This window comes from Polypterus senegalus, chromosome 6 (genome assembly GCF_016835505.1).
Source record: "Polypterus senegalus isolate Bchr_013 chromosome 6, ASM1683550v1, whole genome shotgun sequence".
Classification (NCBI taxonomy): Eukaryota; Metazoa; Chordata; class Cladistia; order Polypteriformes; family Polypteridae; genus Polypterus; species Polypterus senegalus.
This window is the reverse complement of record NC_053159.1, coordinates 19085741-19105643: the sequence shown is the minus strand read 5'-3', so window position 1 is coordinate 19105643 and position 19903 is coordinate 19085741. Positions and strand designations below refer to the sequence as shown.

The 19903-nt window shown below is 43.9% G+C and overlaps 1 protein-coding gene across 1 annotated transcript in view; it reads left to right on the top strand.

Moving 5' to 3' along the window:
- Positions 1 to 19152, top strand: part of epha2b (eph receptor A2 b) — a 73308-nt gene extending 54156 nt beyond the window's left edge. The window contains exons 10-17 of the mRNA XM_039755482.1: positions 648 to 773; positions 4513 to 4698; positions 4969 to 5030; positions 7627 to 7836; positions 12846 to 12995; positions 13324 to 13517; positions 14856 to 15011; positions 15773 to 19152. Of these exons, the coding sequence (XP_039611416.1) occupies positions 648 to 773; positions 4513 to 4698; positions 4969 to 5030; positions 7627 to 7836; positions 12846 to 12995; positions 13324 to 13517; positions 14856 to 15011; positions 15773 to 15881 (1193 nt within the window). The 3' untranslated portion in view covers positions 15882 to 19152. The remainder of the gene's footprint in view (positions 1 to 647; positions 774 to 4512; positions 4699 to 4968; positions 5031 to 7626; positions 7837 to 12845; positions 12996 to 13323; positions 13518 to 14855; positions 15012 to 15772) is intronic.
- Positions 19153 to 19903: the final 751 nt, after the last annotated feature.

The following is a 19903-nucleotide window of genomic DNA, read 5'->3' as shown; positions in this document are numbered from 1 at the left end:
TTTTTTTGTGGGTGGACCCCAGTTTGGAGAAGACGGGGGAATAAATAAGACCTCCAAATTTCATCCTTGTTAATAGATAAGGGGTCCGATCAGATTCCTGCCCTTCAGCATTCACCTGGGGGTCTTTTTTTTTTTTTTTAAATGGAAATGAATGGTTACTATGCCCACAGTCTGCTCCGAGGTGTTTTTGTTTTTTGTATTTATACACAGGTTAGTGGCTGGTGACAGGTCACATCAGGGCCAACTTCGCAAACCCCCCCCACACCTTTGGCCAGTCTGACCACATTCTTCATTCAAACAGAAAGGAGGTGTGAGTGAGGCTGACAACAACAAAGCCAGAACAGATAAAAAGTCTTCAACACCCCCTCGAGCCCCCAGACCCCCACCAACCCCCACCAACCCCCGTGGTCGGTACAGCTGGCACCTGGAAGGGATTTGATTTCAACATCCCGTCATTTTCATGGTTGAGAAGCACAGGATAAAAGAGATTCACCTATAGGAATGAACTCCCGCTACCCCCTTCTTCTCTCCACTTGCCATTCATCCTCCATTCTGCAAAAATGTGTGAAATTCCCAGTGGGGTGCCACTTTTGCCCCCCAAGCAATCAACCTCCTTTTAATCTTCCTCCCTTCTTCCTTCTATACAGAGCAACTGAAGCCCCTGAAGTTCTATGTGGACCCCCACACTTATGAAGACCCCAACCAGGCTATCTTGAAGTTTACCAGAGAGATCCATCCGAGCAACGTCACCAAGCAGAAGGTCATCGGAGCTGGTGAGTTCCTTTAAGTGACCAGCAGTAGCCTACAAAATGAAAGGCAGCACAGGGACAAGTGCCACAGTGCTGGACAGCCAATCAGACGAGAGCTATTTGCATACACTCTTAATGGCGCGGTTCTGTGATTTCACTTGACTTGTCGAGGTTTCAAATTTGGCCCTTCACCCTCAGAGGTGATTCCCATGACTCTCCGGTCATTGATCCAGCCGGCTATGAAAGCGAGGGGCCGCAGAGCCCTGATGAGAGATGACAGGCTGACATGGCTTTCCTTTCCTCTCCTCTTTGCCTATGAGTGACTGATATCCCATGAAGAGGGGATACATTTTAAAAATCAAAACTCTCATTTAAAACTAATAAAACAAAAATCTGTTTGAAATTCGTGAGCCCTGACATAAGGCTTTGCCGCAAGACGTTTGGTTTAACTGCGCCGTCCCAAAGTCACTGACGAGTGAGACTGCCCTGTTCTTAGCGTGAGGCGATGTGCTGTGATGGACTGGTGGCCGTCTGGGGGGCACCCTGACAAATGGTGTGAAAATAACAAATTACAGAGAAGATGCTAAATTTTAGTAAAGTGTACTGGTAGTTTCAAACTAATCATTTTTGGAATCCGCGAATACTGAAATGAGCAGAAGCCAAAATAATGAAAACGACTTAGCGGACATAATCCCAGAAAATAAATCCCAGTCATACTACAGCAGTAGTCGTAGTGGTGAGGCAGGTATGAAGATTAGTGCTGACTGGGAAAGAAGTGACAGCTTGGTGACAGGACTGGCACTGGAGAAAATCAGGATGGACGAGCTGCTTTGACGAGGGTCCTTTGTGGGCATGATCACTGTGAAAGACCCTATGAGAAAAGCAATGTTTCTTTATCTGTAATATAGTGCCTTTCACATCTATCATATAGTGCCTTTCCTATCTATCTGTCTATCTATCATATAGTGTCTTTCCTATCTATCTATTTATCTATTATATAGTGCCTTTCCTATCTATCTATCTATCTATCTATCATATAGTGCCTTTCCTATGTAGCTATCTATCTATCTATCATATAGTGCACTTATCTATCTATCATATAGTGCCTGTCATATCTATCTATCTACTGTATCTGTCCGTCTGTCTATAAAGAATAAAGAATGGGATCCAAACATCCTCCGAGATCAATTTCTGCCCCCCCCCATCCAAGAATAGTCTGGTGACTAACAATGCCTTTTCCAGCATGAAGGAGCACCGTGTCATAAGGCAAAAGTAATAACTAAGTGGCTCAGGGAACAAAACTTTGAAATTTGATGTCCATGGCCAGGAAGCTCCCCATTGAGAAGTTGTGGTCAATCCTCAAGAGGCAGGTGGACAAACAACAACCCACCAATTCTGATGATGCAAGAATGGGCTGCCATCAGTCAGGATTGGACCCAGAAGTTGATTGACAGCATGCCAGGGTGAATTGCAGAGGTTTTGAAAAAGTAAGAAGGGCCAACACTGCAAATATGGACTCTTTGCATAAACTTCATGGAATTGTCAATAAAAGCCTTTGAAATGTATGAAATGCTTGTAATTCTAGGTCAGTATACCATAGAAACATCTGACAAAAAGATCTAAAGATACTTTGTGAAAACCCATACTTGTGTCCTTCTCAAAACTGTTTGGCCACACCATGAAAGGCGCTATACAGTATAAAGCAATGGCACGGCAGATTGATAGGTGCAGGCTCCCCATAATCCTGAACTAGACTGGCACATAGCGGCTATCGCGTGGAGGTGCCGAGTGAACAAACCCGGATTTGCATAAGCCACACCGCGGAGAGACGGAGAGCAGACAGCCGGCACCTAAGAACCCAGCCGCCCAGCAGATGCCTCCTCTCTCGTCTCGGCCTTTTCTCATTTTTTCCCCCTTTTTCCCACACTGGTGTCAAGCCGAGGTATTGAATTGGGACTCAGCTGGGAAGACGCGCTCAGAGCTTTTCTTTTGCACCCAAGCGCTTGGCAAGCTTAGGAAGACAAAAAAAGAAGGCCGAGAACAAATCTTTTCCTGAGAAGCGCCGCTCGCTCGTTCAGATGGGTCTTTTATGGCCAATCTTTTTACGAGGAGAGAAAAGTCAAAAACAGCTGCCTGAACGAGATCTTTGGGGGGTTGAGGAAAAAAAATGAAAGCCGTTATGTGCCGCTTATCTTAATTACAATCTAGGAGCAAATTACAAGCAAGTGGAGTGCGTCGCCGTTATTAAAGCTCACATTAAAAGGTGGCAGCAGATGCTTTACATATCCTGTCCTTCCAGATGTGCACAGCAGCAGATTAAATAAAAGAGAAAAGCAAATCAGCCGCGCAGACATTCCACTAATTCACACTAATAAACGGGATTCCCCCACCCAAAGAAAAAGACTTCAAATTAGGTAAAGAGTTAAGCAGCCACACATTTTCAGCCATCTAGTTGGCACTTCAGCAGGGTCTGCTCAGGGCCTGAACTCCATATGCCTGCTAAATGTGTCAAGCACATGGCACTGGGTGTTTGGTGAGGGCCTAATAAATCAGAGGAGCCGCTCACCTTTAATGAAGACAAACGATTTAAGAGAGCTCTGAACACCCAGACTTGGGATTCAAGCTGAAGTCACAGCAGTGGCCAGAGTTGGTGAGATGGTGGCGCCTCCTGCTGGCCTGTCTGTCCAAGGCTGGTATAATGTGGATGATGGTGGGTTTAACTGTAGGGGTTGTCCTGTAGCTGCCTGTCTGTATTATGTGTATCTGTTTAGAGTGATGAGGGCTTTTGAATTAAAGATATCCATGTTTAGAAAAACACCAGCTGAGGACCACCAGGACAAGATAAATGGAGAATCGGCATCCATCCATCCATCCTGTAGGCCTGTCTGTTCCAGGCTGGTATGACGTGGGTGTTGTACTGTAGGTTTAAATGTAGAGGACGTCCTTCTCCAGCAGCTGCCTGTCAGGGTTATGCGTATGTGTGTGGTGTGATGAGGGCGTTTGAGTTAAAGATATCCATGTTTAGGAAAAACAACACCACCCCACCCAGGCCAATCAGGAATAGGTGAACAGAAGAGGGCTGAGCACACATCCCTGGGTGGGCTGCAGTGCTGAGCATTGTGTTGTTGGACACGTTACTGCCGACGCGGACTGTTTGTGGTCCGTCTCTCTACTAAGGAAGTCCAATCTCCAGTTACAAAGGGGAGATCTGCAGCACCAGCAGCCTTCGCTTTCATATCAGGTGGTCTCTCGGGCCCACGCTTTACCTTTTGGATTTATCACATTGCTTTACGGGCTGCAGATGCACTTGGTATATTTAAAAAAAGGCACCTGTTTAGGTTAGCGTATGGGTAGCTGTATGACTCTTCCGATTATGGTTCCTTTGTTAAATGTTAATTGTTCTGTTTTACTGTTTGTAATTGTGTGTTTTAATTGTTTTCTATGGTATGCAGCGCTTTGTGACTCTGTCTGTGAAAGGCGCTTTATTAATAAAATAAACAAAATAACTTCCTTTTGTAAAGACAAGCAGTATGCTGAGAAAGGAGTCAGAGGAGGCTGGGAGTGCACCCTGACTCTGAGCCATGTAAGGAGGTCCATATCCCCCTCTGAACCCCACCCCTCCTTTTTGCTGCCCTGTCAATCACCTCCCTAACCTGCCAGCTGTTACTTAGTGTACCGCTCAGATACGTCATCAAGCTCCCCCCACAAACCTGAACTAGGGCCCACTCCTACTCACAATGCATGTGTGTCCCTCTCCTTGCAGGTGAATTTGGGGAGGTCTACAAGGGCATCTTGAAACTCTCTGGAAAGAAGGAGACGCCGGTGGCCATCAAGACACTCAAGCCGGGCTACACGGAGAAGCAGCGCAAAGACTTTCTGAGCGAGGCCAGCATCATGGGCCAGTTTTCTCATCAGAACATCATCCGTCTGGAGGGCGTCGTCACCAAAAGTAACTACGGCTTTGTCTTTTTTAAATTTGGTCAGAGGCAGGGGTTCTTTGGTGGGCTTTCTTTCCTGAGCAGGGGTGTAATGAAGGTTTTGTGAGCCACCTTATTGCGTTTTGGGATCTTTGGAATGAATAGATAGAATGATGTGTGAGGTACCGGGTGAGTTACTGCTTTGGAGGGGTGGTTTACTGGATGGGGGTAAGGAAAAACAGGATGATAACCAGTGACTGTGTCCTAACATACTAATAAAAAGACGACATATCTTCCCACAGATAAACATGCCATGATTATAACCGAGTACATGGAGAATGGCGCACTGGACAAGTATCTGCGGGTGAGTTCTCACTTGATTTTCTTCTTGGAGTTCTTGTGAGCCTATTGACTTAAACAATCCTGAATGCCTTAGTTTAGCACACGGGTCCTCAATCACAGTCCTGGAAGGTCGCAGTGGCTGCAAGTCTTTGTTCTAACCCAGTGGCTTAATTAACTTCATGGCTTGTTAGTGCTTGAACTCTGCCATGTTAGGTAATTCTCATATCCTAGATTTTCTCCCCCTTTCTAAAGACTATGGGGCTCTGCCCCCGCCCGCTTCGCTAGCCCACCCCTGGGTTTGGTTAACCAGATATAAAATTTCAAGAGATTCTTATTTTCTTGGGAATTGTTACATATGCCTTATTTTCAAATTCACTTTAAAACCTCAGTAAAAACAATATTTGGAATTAACAATTCTTCCAGATCGTGTTGAATTTTGATTCCGTGTTTGGACTTACATCGTAACAACGCAACGTATAACTGCCCATGAGCGAATATCGTTTCTTTCTCTCTAATAAATAAACCAACTTTTTCCAAGGTTTGTCTATGCTCTTTCTTCTTCACGTAGTCATTGACGTGTCATCTAGAATGTATAGAATTATTATCCTGATAAAATTTATAAGAGCTGAGAGCGCAGGAAGTGAGTCTGACAAAAGCATTCACACGACTGAGAGGTTAGATGACCGTGGTCTTGTTTAAAAATAGTTGTAAGTAGGGTGTGACTTGAAAGAATCTCATGTTAAAAGTCTCATGGGACTTCATACTGCGCTAACGTTTTTGGAATCTTTTAATTCTCGCTGGCAACACAAATTAGACGATCTACAAAGATCTGACTTAAAGTTTAAACCCGAACAACACTCGATCTCTTTTCGATGTTCCATTATTTCACAGAGTAAAAGTTTTCATTTGTTAACGCTAATGCGATCTTTACTATCATTTTTTAAGACTTTCGAATTTTCATACTTCCATCATGCTCTGCATGTCTATCGCGCCTTTTTTGAATTCTTTACGACGTTCTACTTTGTCATCTACTCTTTGTCCTTTATTTCCAGCTCCAGGCGTGGACTCATCTTGCGGGACATATAAGTGTCTCTCAGAGAAAATCATGTCTTGTCTCCGTCAAAGATTTTTTTTTTATAATAGACAGATATCATCCAAATGATTTGAAGGCTAAAACAGAGAAGTAATTCTCAGTCCTTAACTTTTTTTTCTTCACTTTCCTTCTAAGTACTGAATAGTGCACGATAAATATGCACGGGTGTAAATGGTAACAAAGTAAATGGAGAAATGCTGGTCTCTTTTTTTGTCATTTGCATATTATTTCTAATTAGGAGCCATTAAAAACAGTTTAAGACTAAAATAAGCAATAAGGGTTCACAATCTTAACGAGTGAGACAACGAAGTGAAGCAGAAGTGTTACTATGAGCAATAAGGGTTTCTTATTAAGCAATTGGGTTGGAGCAAAAACTTGCAGCCACTGTGGCCCTCCAGGACCGTGATTGAGGACCCCTGGTTTAGCAGATACTCAATTGCTATCAGCTCAGTTCACTTGTTTGTCTGTAGTGCTCTTCAATGAGTGCAAGCTGAAAAGTTCACCGGAAACCCCAATTACAAAATGTACAATTGACTAATTACATAATGCATACACATAAAGAACACAGAGTTGTTTTCAGCACACCTGAAAACAAAGTAGTTCAAAACCGATTAACATAAATTATTAGCAGAACATGAAAAAAGTTTCTCTTTTAGCTATGTGCTACATCTCCAACAACACAATGCTCAGCACTGCAGCCCACCCAGGGATGTGTGCTCAGCCCTCTTCTGTTCACCTTTTCCTGACTGGCCTGGGTGGGGTGGTGTTGTTTTTCCAAAACATGAATATCTTTAACTCAAATGCCCTCATCACATCATACACATACGCATAACCGTGATATTTTTTGCCTTTCTCACATTTCCTGTCATCCTACATTTCCACAGATCGTTGTAGACATGGAACACGAAGTGCATGTGTTCAAAAATAACGATCTATTATTTACTCAATACAACTCTAGGCATCTCACATGCAGATAAGGAGCCTTGAGCGAGGAGAACTTTTTGTCCGAGTTGAGCTGCGGCGATTTGGTAGGATAGCAGGCTGCTTGTGCTGATCAACACATTTGCAAAACAAAAGATGTTGATGAGGAGGTGCGAAGGAATTTAACGTGGCCTGGCATTACGGGTTTTATCAGAGGCTTCAGTGATTCTAGTGTTATTGGCAGGATGGGACGCACCCTTTGGTGTTTTATTTACCTGAAGACAGGACTTTCTTGTAGTGACACAACAGAACGACTCTTTCTGCTTTTAATTTTTGACCATGGATGTCATGGTTCAATAGTTCCACAATCGGTGAATCAACAGATATTGCTGGATTTTATTATTATAATCCGTTTCAAACCACTTTGTCGCTGGTCTTTTGTAACACATCTGTGTCTTTATGTGTATGCATCATGTGATTAGTAGTCTGTGGAGAGAGCTCAACAACAATAACATGAATTGAACATTGATGAAATAGCAGCTGCTTTCGTGTCCAATTCATTCAATGAACGCTCACACACTTTTTTTTTGTTTCTCTTTCCTAGGGCCGTGATGGAGAGATTCTGGCCTATCAGCTAGTGGGCATGCTGCACGGCATCGCATCGGGCATGAAGTATCTGTCTGACATGAACTACGTCCATCGGGACCTGGCGGCCCGTAACATTCTGGTCAACAGCAAGCTCGAGTGCAAGGTCTCCGACTTCGGGCTGTCACGGGTGCTGGAGGACGACCCCGAGGGCACCTACACCACCACTGTAAGTGGGATGGGTTTCAAAATTCTGCACACTTTTTTTTTTTTTTATTATTATTTGGTTTCACCAGCACAGGATGAGCTCTCATGGAGTCTGCTTCAGTTTGTTCTTGTGCCTTAAGCTAAACAATGGGATTGATAGGAGGAATAAACTTGGAAGCCTTGACGTGTTCTGAAATCGTTAGGAGAGCTCAACAGCTTTGTCTGTGTGTCCAGTCAGGGAACGGAGGAACATTTGTGGTGAATTTTTAAGAAACTGGTGGCATTTGTTAGCCTGCAAGTACCTGAGTTGAACGAATCTAAGGAATGACGGTCAAATGTGACTCACTGGTGGCACTCCTGTCTTACTTCTCCAGGGATTTTGGGGCAACTGTCCAGTCTAAGCTCTGCATAGTCGCTTCATGTGGGTAGGGTTGATTGGTAATCCTGAACTGATCAAGAGTGTGCAGGCGGGTGTCCTGAGATGGATATGTGCTGCCTTGGGCCTCATTTTGATATGATAAGACTTTGCTTATACCTGTATAGCCTAATCCTTTATTAGGAATAGGACTGGAAAATAATAAGGTGTTGGCTTATGAAGACAGAAGTCTTGAGGTAAGGGAGACAGTCGTACAGGACCATGGGGTGGCTGCAAGGGTCCACTAAGGCATACGTGTGACATACATTTCGTCAGCAGTCAGGGTACATGGGCCATCTAGCCGGCAATGGTGTGTTTCCAGAATTGTGTGACTGTCCCGTCCTGTGCATGTTAACTGCGCATGCACTAGACATTCACCTATACCGGGGTGGGCAATTTCGGTCTTGGAGAGCCCCAGTGGGCTGCATGTTTTCATTCCAACCCAGTTACTTAATTAGAAACCAATCCTTGCCAAACTCTGGCCTTATTTAATTTTATGGCTTGTTAGTCTGAAATGCTTCTTATATCGTAGATTTTTTCCTTTCCAAGGATGTCATCCAAATGATTTGAAGCCTTAAATGGGTAATTTTCAGTCTGTCACATTTTTCTTTTAAGTGTTTTATTAAATCAAACAGTGCATGATGAACACACACAGATGTAAATGGAAACAAAGAAAGGAGAACTGCTGGCTGCTTTGTCATTTACATCTTATTGCTAATAAGGAGCCATTAAAAACACTGAATGCAGCTGATTAAGACTGAAATAAGCAATTAAGGGTGGGGAACCTTGACAAGCGAGACCACTAAAATGAAGCATCAAAATGTCACTTGAGCAGTAAGTGTTTCTTCATCAGCAATAATTGACTTCTCATTAAGAAGGTGGGTTGGAACAAAAACCTACAGCCACTGCAGCCCTCCAGGACCAACATTGCCCACCCGTGACCTATACAATTCAGCATTAAACACACACAGAGAAAGCCAAATGGCAAAAAATTGGCCAGACTCTGGGTCAAGATGAAGTTTGTGCAGGCAGAATAGGAAATATCTGCGTGATCGATATATAAAGTTAATGTCACACACTGAACAGTTGCACTATAAACAGACCAGGGTGCACAAGACCTCGTCTGTAGCTGTCGGCGCCCGAGTATAAACGCGCCACCATAACGTAGTTCCACTCGCTGACTGCGACAAAGGAGAGTGGTGATGTATCAAGTGTTGATGAGCAAAAGCAAGTACTCATGAGAATAAGGGGCAATATGAAAACAGGACATGTTAGCAAATTAAGTCTGTGACTTTACATTCAAAGTGTGTTACCACTAAAGGAGAAGCAGCATGCAGTGGTCACCGTGGTCTGGCTTTGAATCCTTAGCCCGGTGCTCCTCATGTCTGCAGGGACACACATAAGCTTTAGCACAGCTCACAGTCATTCACGTTAAGTTTGCTGGAGTCGCGAGGATGCCATCCAAAGACAGAGATTTGGCAAGTCTGAAGTGGTCCTACGTCCATGTGGATGAGATGCTGTGATGGTCTGATATGCCACCCAGTGCCAGGTCCTCCGTGGCGTCGGATGTTGCTGGAATGAGCTCTGGAAGCTGGCGCCATTAACTTTTATCGCCACATTTATATATTTTGTAGGTGTTTGGTGGCTCCTAAAGTGATTTACAAATACGGAGTCATCCACAAATCTTCCCTGCACCTGGAGCACAGCCACATTAGGGTCTTGCCCACTCTCAGACAGTGACATCTTTGTGGTTGACAGTCCAGCCTCTACTAAGCCACAATGCTTCTTTGATTAAATAGAAGAACGGCACTGTAAAAAAACTCCTTTTTTTCTAGTTAAAAGAATTTAAATTGAATCCGTTCATCCGTTTTCTTAAACGTTTTTTTCAGGTTCGGGGCTTATCAGACTCAAAGCAGGAATCAGCCGACATTGCATCCATCGTAGGGCAGCATTCATGTATTTTTCTGAGGCTGCCCATCTCCATTGACCTCCATCTTTGCTAATCTTTAATTCTCTATGGAGAGGATGGGGAGAGTCTGGTAGCGCACTACTGAAATAACAAAGATAAGGATTGCATTTATGAGGACTTGAATGGGACTCTTTCCTGCACTGTGAATAATATTATTCATTACAAGAATAGTTTTATGCATAAGGCACAGCAATATTTTCTAAATTTTAGCAACACGTTCTGGGGGTTGAAAAGAAGAAGAAGAATGGCTGGATGTTGCAGCTAAAGTGTTCTGCTTTACTTCATGTTCAGTTCAATTCAATTCAGTTCGTTTTTTTATAGAGATCTTTACAGAGTTCTCAGGTAAAATGGCAGTTTTAAATTTCACAATGTAATAAATACAGAAGTAGAACACGTAAAGACGCAAACACGCAGAAAACAAAGTAGAACCCGATTAACACACATGGAAACTAAACCAACGTCTATACACGAATGGCCAGTTGACAATGGAGGAGGTCAGGTCTGGTTGGGGAGCACGCACTGGTACGGTGTGCTGCCCCACCCACCACACAACGAAACAGCTCAGGACCCCAGCTGGCAACCCCCCAGGCAGACACACGGTCTAGTCACACTCTCCGGAAATGACCCTCTATCTACCGCAACCAGGTGCTTTGTGGGTGTCCCCTTGGCCTGGTCCAGCCACTCAGGTCTTCAACAATGAGGGTCCTGCAAGCCGGATCATCCTCGGGTAATGACACCATGTGGCCGTAGTGCCATAACTAACGCTCCCTCACAATGCAGGTATTGTGCCTCATGTGGGACTCCATGGCCAACCACACAAAGTCAAACCAGCGGTACCCAAGGATTCTCCGAAGAGACACCGTACTGAAGGAGTTGTGGAAGAAACCCCCGAGGAAGGCTGGAATAATTCAATCTATTCATGGATTCATGCTTTGCAAGGCAGAAGAGCACAGATTTCCTTTTTTGATTGACTTTATATCCCCCCACTTCCCTTTTACTTATCAATAAGCATAATATTGTTTATCTAAGCATTTCTTCTTATATTGCACAAATCATCCAACCATTTCTGTTTTGTTGTACGTGTCAGAGGGGCTCTAAAGAGGAAAGGCCATCTTTCCTGTGTCTAACAGATGCGTTCCTAAAGAGTTGTCCTTGGTCAGCTTACTGCACCCTGTCTTATGACAGACCCCTGTATGAATAACTGGCTGTTAGAGCAGAACAGCTTTGTCACCTTTTAACCCTTAGTAGCTGGCCAGCAGTTCATTTTTCTTTCACAGAGTCCAGTCTTCGTCTCAGGTCACTGGATAGCGTCCATGTCTCGCAACCATATAGCAAGACAGGAAGCACCAGGACTCTAAAGACTTGGACCTTGGTGCTTTTACAGATATCGGGAGTGCCACACACACCTTACTGGTGACCTCACGACCCCCCATGCTCTCCCAATCCGTCTACTGACTTCATAGGACGAGTCACCAGAGACATGAATGTTGCTGTGGAGGAAAGGAAACCAAAAACGTCAGCCGGCAGCATCAATGGAGAAAATGGTGTCCACGATCAGTGATAACAGACACACTCAGAGTCCTGGAGACCCTGACCAACTAGCCGCCCGCCCCCTCCTGACCGTTTTATAGGAGAGTCTGTGCTGGGCCACCCGATCTGATGACTGGATCTTTCAATCTGATGATTTGAAGGCTCCCCAGCATCTGAGATGACATTTCCATGGGCAGGAGAACAGCTTTTATTTACCTTTAGGGCCTTTCTGTGGAGACTATCAACTCAAAACATCTTTTAAGTATAAAACATTTCCACAATTTGATCCTCCCGCATCCAGCAATGCCTCTACACATTAGGCTAATCTGCTGAATGGAGTTTATACTTCTGGGTCACGTCACACCATGCTGAACGCTAGTTGCTGCTGTTTGTAGCAGACGAGAAAAGTGAAAGATCCACTCAAATGCAGGCAATTTGCACCCTTCCAGGGTCACCGCTCCTCTTGCTAGACATTTTCTTCTATAGGCGACCAGATTCGTCCCTCACACTTTTCCACTTTTTCCTACGTTCTCCGATTTCCAAACCGATGTTAGCCGACATTTCGTACCGCACAAGCTGGCCGTCCTCTGTTTGTCTTTGATGAGATATCATATAAACGTGTATATTTTCTAACTTCTCGGCAAATCTTTCCTCAATCTGCTCCATGTGTACATCAGATTAGTAGAAGACAAATGGAAACACGTTTCAGGAAATACGTAGTTTTCAAACTGGCAGGTTGGAGTCGTGGGAGCTGCACAGAGGTCATGTCAACGTGTCGCACTGTCACATTTTTGGAGGAGCTATGCTGTACCTGCAGAACTATAAATCCATCTTCACAGTGGGACCACTGACAGGTTATCTAGGGTCACACAGCGTGACTGAACCTGCATCCCTGTGGTCCAAGTTTTCCCCGTGAGGTCACACTGCTGCTCAAGTAGCGGCCTAGTTTCTTATCCATTTCCTCGAGTCAGTAGCCTGATATTTTTGTGCCTTTGCTGAATGTGCTCAGTATCATAAATGTTATTCCTCTTCTGTTTCACCCCAGCCTCACATCAGCTGGTGACATCATTGTCTTTTCCTCTCGTTTTCTTACTCCATTGGTTTTTCCTTTAAACAGGGAGGCAAGATTCCGATCCGCTGGACAGCTCCAGAAGCCATAGCCTACAGGAAGTTCACCTCGGCAAGCGACGTCTGGAGCTTCGGCATAGTCATGTGGGAAGTGATGGGTTATGGAGAGAGGCCCTACTGGGACATGTCTAACCATGAGGTGAGCTGCCGGCCATCTTAGTGACTCTTCATCCAGCAGCTTCACAGAGCTGCTTTGCTGTGTGGACTTTGAGGGTAACAATATGACCCTGCAAATGTGGGCACTCAAGCTCTTCTACGTACAGAATGTTTTTAATGCTTCTATTAGTGTGCTGACAGCTTAGGAAAGAGTAAATTCTGGTCAGGTGAGGATGAGGAAGGTCTGCAAGGATAAAGACGAACACTGACAGGGAAGCGTGACTGATTCCTCCAGGTTTTCTGCCTTTTGGTTCACTGCATGCTGCTCTCAAACTGACCGAGCTTCTTCTTCTCTTCCTGCCAATTCACAGGTGATGAAGGCGATAAACGAGGCCTTCCGGCTACCCGCTCCTATGGACTGCCCGTCAGCCGTGTATCAACTTATGGTGCAGTGCTGGAGGCAAGATCGCAGCAAGCGGCCCCGCTTCCCCGACATTGTCAGCATCCTGGAAAAACTCATGATGAATCCTGATTCACTGAAAGCTATTGCTGACTTTGACCCACGGTAAGAAATCTTAGAAAGGTAGTGTTTTGGAGATAAGGAGAGGACTTGGCAGACCCTTAAAAGCCAACAGTGTCCTTCCAGCTGTCTGTCTGTCTAGAATTCATTCACACTATTGTTACGCTGGCCATTTAACTCATGAAAGTCATTAAACTGCTGCTGCCGCTGCCCTCAAGTGATACGCAGGGGAGCTGAGGGGGCGGAGCCTCCCAGCGTGGGAGAGGAAGGATGAGGCCTTCGAACTTATTTGGTAAAGTGGTGTGGCCTTAGAGTTGGATTAGGGTAGCCTTTTGAAGAGGGCACAACTCTGTTACTGCACTCACGAGTAGGCAAATCAGAAGAAGCTTTGCGACTAATAAGAAGATATTTAGGATGGACACTCAGAGACAGGCTTAATGGTGAAGGTGGAGCATTCTAGACCAATAAAGGGGCCTTGGCCTCCCATACAGACATACAAGGAGTGGGGCCTCCCAGGCACGAGTATGAGGGGGTGGAGCCTCACACATGGTTGTCTAACAATAGCCCCAGGCTCTATTCATACCGTGAACAAAATACAGGAGAAAAGATAGAGTTTTGGGGATTCCACCTCTTATATTGACACCCCCCACCCCCCCGCTAAAAGTTATTGACACCCACTGCTAGCAATGACTGTGTCATTAACATATTGAACATAGGCTGAACTGGTGATTGGAGGGCAGCTCTTTATATTTTCTTGGCAGGACAGGAAGAGGCGGGATTAGGAGGGGAAGTGAGGTGGCTGGAAGGTGTGGTTTGGCCCTGGAAATAGGAGGAGCTTTAGCTGGTCTTCCCTTATGAAGGTCTTGGAAAGAGGAAGAAAGCTGTTCGTCAACCCCTGTCTCTGTGATTTACCTTCAGCTAAGCCCTTAGACTGCCTCCCATGCGCACATGTGTGACAATACATATAAATATATTTAGAATTGATTCTAAAGAATCAATAGAATTTTGTGATGATTGCGTTATGTTTTTTATCCGTGAGTTTTGAAAAAAAAAAAAAAGTGTACCACGACACTTACCAGCCAGCCAGTTAATATAGCATTGTGTACGATGTCTGTTATCACCAAGTCAACAAATTACACTCATGAAAACTGTAACTTAAAACATGGAGACTGGAAATGGAGGATCTGGATGGAAAGAAGTGAGAAAAGAGAGGGAGAGAGAGAGAATGAACAATCAGAAGAGTCAGCATGATAAGAGAATCCAATCTGATTATTATTATTATTATTATTAAAAGATCAGTATTCACATTGGGATAATGCTACATGCAGTTTATATGTTCTTCCCATGTCCAACCTGAACATCTCAACTTCTCTCTACCTGCAGTGTGTCCATCCGTCTTCCCAGCACAAGCGGATCTGATGGAACTCCCTTCAAGTCAGTGCCGGAGTGGCTGGAGTCGATCAAGATGAGCCAGTACTGTGAGAACTTCTTGTCAGCCGGAATCACGTCTATGGACCAGGTGGTGCAGATGAAGGCAGAGTAAGTATGTTCATTTAGCTCCTGTCATTGGGTTGGAGCCAATACGGGGTGCTGTGGGTTGTGCAGCATGGCCTTCCTCTTTTACTGTAAGAAGTGAATTAGCAGCACAAACAGGTCACTGATTAAGAAAAGGGTTAGAATGAAAACCTGCAGCCACTGCGGCCCTCCAGAACTGGAGTTTGAGACCCCTGCAGTACACAATGAACAAACCTAAAAGAAATTACACATCAGCCAGGGAAAGGACCTCCAGATCACGGCAGGGCACGCCCCCTGAAGTGTTGTCTAGGGGTCCTGGTCCCAGAAAAACCAGTGCCTGGAAGCAGGGGAACCTCTCAAGCCAGCAGTCTTTACTAGCCACATGAAGGACAGACTGGGGCAGATTTCTGCTTGTGTTACTTGGGCAGAGGAGCAGAAGACACTGGAAATGTGCAAGAAAACGTGAAAGAAACAAAGTGAGAAAAATGTTACTTTTCATGCTCTTTACATACTCATAAAAATATGAACGTTCCAAACTTTTGTTACAAAGCAGCCTTGATGGTGAGCCCCCCATTCCAGTCACAACATGATTAGCAGCACACAAGATCTCGTGTTCGGAGTCCCATAGTCGCCTCATGACAATGTTTGCTAGTAAAGGCACAATAAAAATAATATTGGTTTGTTGACCAACGAGCCTTGGGGTTTGATTGTGCCTCCCCACTAACCAGCAGCTTGGCTTGGTTTGAGCTTATATGGTAAGTCCGATCTTTCTTTGTGTCTTTCAGGGATGTTCGGAATGTGGGCGTCCGACTGCCTGGCCACTTGAAAAGGATCATCTACAGCATTGTGAGTCTCAAGGACCAGACGAGCACTATGAGTGTCTTTGCAGTGTAGCTGCCAGTGTACGCCCAATTCCAGTGCTCGGAAAACAGACAGGAGGTTCAGGTCCAGTTGCTTCATACCTCAGGGTGGCTGACCAGAGACAGAAACTGGCTGTTTCCGATCAGAGAGGACTGAGTCAGCCCAACTCCTACAATGGCACTGCCTATAAACTTGAAACAGAATATTTCTATTTATCTATAAAAATGAGAGACATGCAGAAGAGCTCTATTTTTTTTTGAAGTTGTAGTCCTGCTCTACACCCGCATCTGATCTTCGAGTGGAGGCCGCTTCGTTGTTGATACAAATCCTCTTTTTTTTCCCAGACTTAAGACTCCAACATTCCTGATTGGGAACTTGGAACAAGCATGCCCACGACGCACGGGGGTCTTCTCAAACTGGGGTATGGAAAAGCCGACACCTGTGCCACCCCGTGTCTCATTCCGACACTTTATTTTTTTTTATGCAGGACTGATGCTTTAATTGGTGGGTGGCCTTTTCCACCCCACCCCCTTTTTTTTGGATATAAAGTGCCTCCATTTTTCTGCAAATGGGTTTCCACTTGGTGCCTTTATGCCCTCAAGACTAATAAATGGCTGCTGGGCATCGCTAACACAACTCATTTCGTAGGAGATGAATCATCCCTAATGCTCAGCTGGTCAATTCTAAGAATCTGTGTTATTTTTTAAATATATGAACAAATGTAAATAATTTATTTAGTAAATAATTTATGTAGAATTTGATGATGTATGTGTTATATTTTTACCTGGGTGCAGAGAAAAGTATTTTATACCACTTCAGTCAATTAATATAGAACCATTCCTAATGAACACTAATCACTGAGGCCTCAAATTACAGTCAGTATAAAGTCAGTAGAAGGGGGAAAAAGAGGATATGTGAAGAAAGGAAGGAAGGAAGGAAGGAAGTGGAAAGAAAAATCATTAATTGAAAGAGGTAGTATGATGAGAGAATTCGGTATGATTAGTAGAGGAGCATCAATTGAAAACACACTTATGGGGTCTGCATATTCTCTCTGTGTCCATGAGGCTTCTTCTCATGCTACTTTGCTTTTCCTCCAACATACAAAAACAAGCCTGAAAAGTGTGCTGCCAAGTCTGCACCCCAGGAGAACGTGGAGTGGTCAGACTGTTCACCCTGCCATCCATTTTCTAGTCGCAGGGGTAGCAGTCTAAGCAAAGATGCCCAGACGTCCCTTCTCCCCGTCATCTCCTTCACCTCCCCCATTAGGAGGATACCGAGGCATTCCCAGGCCAGCGTGTTCTGGATGTGCCCCCCAGGTCTTCTCCCGGGTTGCACACACCTGAAACACCTCAACAGGGTGGCATCCTTATCAGATGCCTGAAACACCCTCCACTGTCTCCTTTCGATGTGGAGAAGCAGCGGCTCTACTTTGAGCTCCCCCCGAATGTCTTCGCTCCTCATCCAATCTCTAAGGCTGAGACTAGACAACCCAAGAAAGAAGTTCATTTCCATCGCTTCTATCTGTGATCAGGTTCCCAAAACTTGTGGCGATAGGCGAGGGTGAGAACGTTAAGTCGAATGGTAAATTGAGAGCTTTGCCTGTTGGCTGAGCTAAGGGATAAGAGATGGACAGACTGAATACCCTCATTTAGTAGACCATTATTTAAGTCAGTAATAGGTCCTGACTTCCCATGAGCTAGTAACAAATGAATGGACTGATTGATAATTTAAGATTTCCGTGTGCCAGTAACTGTACCCAGAGATCGACTGGCATCCCAGTTCCTGTCTTGCCTCTGATGCTGCCAGGACAGGCTCTGTCTCCTCGCAATTCAGAAAATAAAAAGCGGGATTGGAAATAAACAAAAATAGTAATAAGAATTAAGAATGACAATACAAAACATATAATAAAACCTCAAAATGATGAGCTCTAAATACACTAATAAAATAATCGTTCCAATATGGTGGTTTCAGAGCACTTTTTGATGGTCTGGGCTGCCCAGTATCTTACCTGAAAGAGTGGATTGTCAGTAAATACACTGATTTTTTTTTTCTTTTTGAACACCTGCAGCATTCAGCTCTTCTGTAATGTATTATGACTTCACACCCACAGAGCTGCATGTCTCATCAAGCTGTGTTTCTATAAAACTGTCAGCTTTGTCAGTAACACCTTGTTCTAGTTTCAGTTTAGGAGCCTGTCTTGCCAACACTGGAGACTAGGCTGGAACCACCTCTAGACGAGATGCCCACTCATAGACAGTTTAGTCACCAACAGTCAAATCATTGGGAAATGGGGATAAAAAGCGAAATACCTGATGAGAAGCTAAGGAAGAACATGCAAACTCCACACATACTGTGAATAAATAAGTCGGGACTTGAAGTCACGTCTCCAGAGGTGAAAAGCACCACCACTAAAAATTATGTGACCATTCAAAAAAAAAAATATATTGTTTAAATGTTACTTACCTTAAGTGTTTCGTAGTGATGGCTGAGAAAAAAAATTAATCTCACGTTTTTAATGGAACGCGGATAACTTTTGTGATTGAACGGGACATTTACGTAGACCAAAGCTGTTAAACAGCAAGAAATATATTAACGTCCATGATAGTAAATATTTATTAGAGTTGCATAATCCACACATCAGATATCCGTTTTTATGTTCACAACGCATGCAGTGTTTGCTAAAATATTTTAAAATAAGCGCCAGACATAAACAGGAAGCGCACTGGCACTAAAGCGAGGCTTTGAATGAACTTCTGACCAATGAATGAGCGCGAGAGGCGGGGCTTCAATTTCGAAGCGCGTTCCCGCGTTCCCTGTCTGTGAGATTAAAAGTTTGTTTTTTTCTTATCCATACAAGTCGCGTGAGGTAAGTAACATATACAAATATCATTTTAGGGTGTAGTATTCCTTCGAAATAAACGTACACTGTAAGATTCAAGAAATAGGTTTTACAAGAATCCAGTAGATAATAAAGTTAGCCTTCAAATTAAATACGTTTAAACAATCTTGATGCATTATTAACTTGGTGTGTTGATTAGCATTCAGGGCCGTGTTTCCGAATATAAGCCGTTCGACTAATAAGAGCTCACCACTCGTCATTAGTTCAGTTGTAATAACTGTTTGGAACTAAAGCGATCAAGAGAAAACAGCTATTAAAATATTCAAAGCATCAAGAAATACCCGCAATTATATTGACAGCGTCTGGACTAATATTTAATGACCACGTATTTCAATTCTCCAGCCGTAGTTTAAAATTGTGAACTGGAGCCCTCGTTTGAACAGCGAGGTACAAAAAAAAAAAAAAGAAAGAAATCCAGCCGAGATAAAAAAAAAAAAAGATGGAATCATAAAGCTTAGCAAGGACGTCCATTTTGGCACTTTTTACCACATCGGCCCCAGCGGGTTTCCATTCCCATGAGTTAAACGTCAGCTTCCCACTCTTATTACCCTGTAAATCCTTTTTTGTGTTTAAGTTGTTCTTCCTTTAAATGTCTGACCACAAGCTTTGTTTGGGGGGGGGGGCAGTCTAAGCCTTGAGCATTCCTTGTGATTCCTCAAAAGGCAGAGCGGTGTGTGAGACTGTAGTCTTAATATGAAAGTAATAAGCCACAACCAGCAGGAGCAGTGGCAGGGTGACATGTCACCTTGTCGTGTGTAACTGAAAGGCAGGGGTGTCGGGGACGCCACGGTCAGAGGGTCTGCTCTAGCCTCCCGGAGCCGCCTGCCTTTCATTCCTGCCAAGTGTCTCCTAATAATACATTCAAATGTACAGATTGTACATAATTTGTCTTCCTTCGCTCTTACACAAGAGGTGTTTTAAGAAAAAGCAAAAAAAAAAAAAAGAGATAAAACAGTAAAAAAAAAATGTATGCTGTTATGAATAAAATAACACAGGTGGGGCTCATAAGCATTTTATATTTATATATAATAGACTTTTAACAGCTTTTAATGAATTTGTACTCTGTGAACTTGAATTTAGAAATCTATGTTGAAGGGGTTTCTGAAATTAGATGTGTTAATGGTGTGCCTATAGGTACTCATGTATGTGTATACAG